The sequence below is a fragment of the Electrona antarctica genome, assembly GCF_951216825.1.
Source record: "Electrona antarctica genome assembly, chromosome: 6".
Taxonomy (NCBI): domain Eukaryota; kingdom Metazoa; phylum Chordata; class Actinopteri; order Myctophiformes; family Myctophidae; genus Electrona; species Electrona antarctica.
In genome coordinates this window covers 55,666,479-55,668,146 of record NC_136811.1, presented here as the reverse complement: position 1 = coordinate 55,668,146, position 1,668 = coordinate 55,666,479, and the positions used below count along the sequence as shown (strand labels likewise).

The 1,668-nt window shown below is 46.0% G+C and overlaps 1 protein-coding gene across 1 annotated transcript in view; it reads left to right on the top strand.

Moving 5' to 3' along the window:
* Positions 1 to 874: 874 nt before the first annotated feature.
* LOC306925175 (chymotrypsin-like protease CTRL-1) overlaps positions 875 to 1,668 on the top strand; it is a gene marked incomplete at both ends in the record, with an annotated part of 11,265 nt that continues 10,471 nt past the window's right edge. Inside the window, 2 exons of the mRNA XM_079503865.1 lie at positions 875 to 929; positions 1,349 to 1,376. Coding sequence (XP_079359991.1) covers positions 875 to 929; positions 1,349 to 1,376 — 83 coding nt within the window. The remainder of the gene's footprint in view (positions 930 to 1,348; positions 1,377 to 1,668) is intronic.

The following is a 1,668-nucleotide window of genomic DNA, read 5'->3' as shown; positions in this document are numbered from 1 at the left end:
GACCCCTGGTGGTCCCCCTCCAGGACCCCAGGTGGTCCCCCGGACCCCTGGTGGTCCCCCTCCAGGACCCCTGGTGGTCCCCCGGACCCCTGGTGGTCCCCCGGACCCCTGGTTGAGAACCACTGACCAGGGACCTACAGAGAGTGTTAGAGGGGCAGGGGCTGAAATCCCGTAAAAGGGCACTTTTGGACAAAAATAGCAAAACTAGCTGATCTACAAGCTCTCAACGCGTCGCAGCGCGGCGCGTTGAGAGCTTGTAGATCAGCTATTTTCGGGGCACAACCCAGCACTCTTTATCTACTGGAGATGCAGGTGTAACGACATGGATTTCTAAACAAATTAGTTCAAAGGAAAATACTGTGTTCAAGTTCAGGAGACTCTCCTGAATGCTGCCTTCCTTCCGGCATGGCATGGAAAGGAGAGGAGGGCATTTGCATTTCTTTCACCATGTAGTATAAATGCTGCATTCCGTGGTCTGGAGAGGGCAGTTGTTTTACAGGCGGGTAAAAAGGGCCAGGGGCTGAAGCCCCCTTTGATGTCGATGTGTGCACGTCCCATGCACTGACACACGGGTATAAGAGCCCATGGGGTCTCCAACAGCAGAAGATGTGTGCACGTCCCATGCACTGACACACGGGTATAAGAGCCCATGGGGTCTCCAACAGCAGAAGATGTGTGCACGTCCCATGCACTGACACACGGGTATAAGAGCCCATGGGGTCTCCAACAGCAGAAGATGTGTGCACGTCCCATGCACTGACACGCGGGTATAAGAGCCCATGGGGTCTCCAACAGCAGAAGACACACGGGTATAAGAGCCCATGGGGTCTCCAACAGCAGAAGTCAGTCAGTCAGACTACAGTTCACACGCTATATGACCAACATGCTCTTCCTGATCAGCTCTCTGGCTCTGCTGGCCTCTGCACTGGGTGAGTGGATATGGATCAGTGTGATCAGGATATTGATCAGTGTGATCAGGATATTGATCAGTGGATATTGATCAGTAGGGGTGTACAACCATAGTAACTGCATCGAAAAATCCATTTTAATTTCAAGAATCAAAAGTATATCGAAATGTAAACGGCTTGACTTTATCGTGCCGTTTTGCAATACAAATAAATAATCGATTGTATCAATACTATAATTGTATTGTAAAAATGAAAAGAGGCTGCTATTTTTGAAAAATCATATAAATATAAATTTCAGAAAACTGGAGGATTTAGAAGACATTTTTATAAATTTCGACGTCAGGCCTAAATGGGTTAATTAATTTACTTTTCCAGATTCAATATTGTTATACTCGGTCTATCGATAAATGCGTGTATTCTCTGTATGTGTTCATGTCAAGTTACGGGTTTCTCCATGTGTTCAAATATGTAATAATGTCCATGTATTTGCGAGAGAATACTTAATATTTACATCCACATCCATACATTTTTCCTATACGTCACCGAACTGCTCGAGGCCATATGTCAACAAAAGTGCAAATGGAGGTCCTCAGACAAAGCTCTCCTATAGAAATCCCAACTTCCAAGTTGAATACGAAAGGCGACTGGGACGACATTTATATGTATTGCTTGTTTTATATTATTGTGGTTTATGGTGTGTTTAGTTTTTATTCTGCATTAATTGCACTGTTCAGCTGCATGGGGAGAGGGTGGGGTGGGG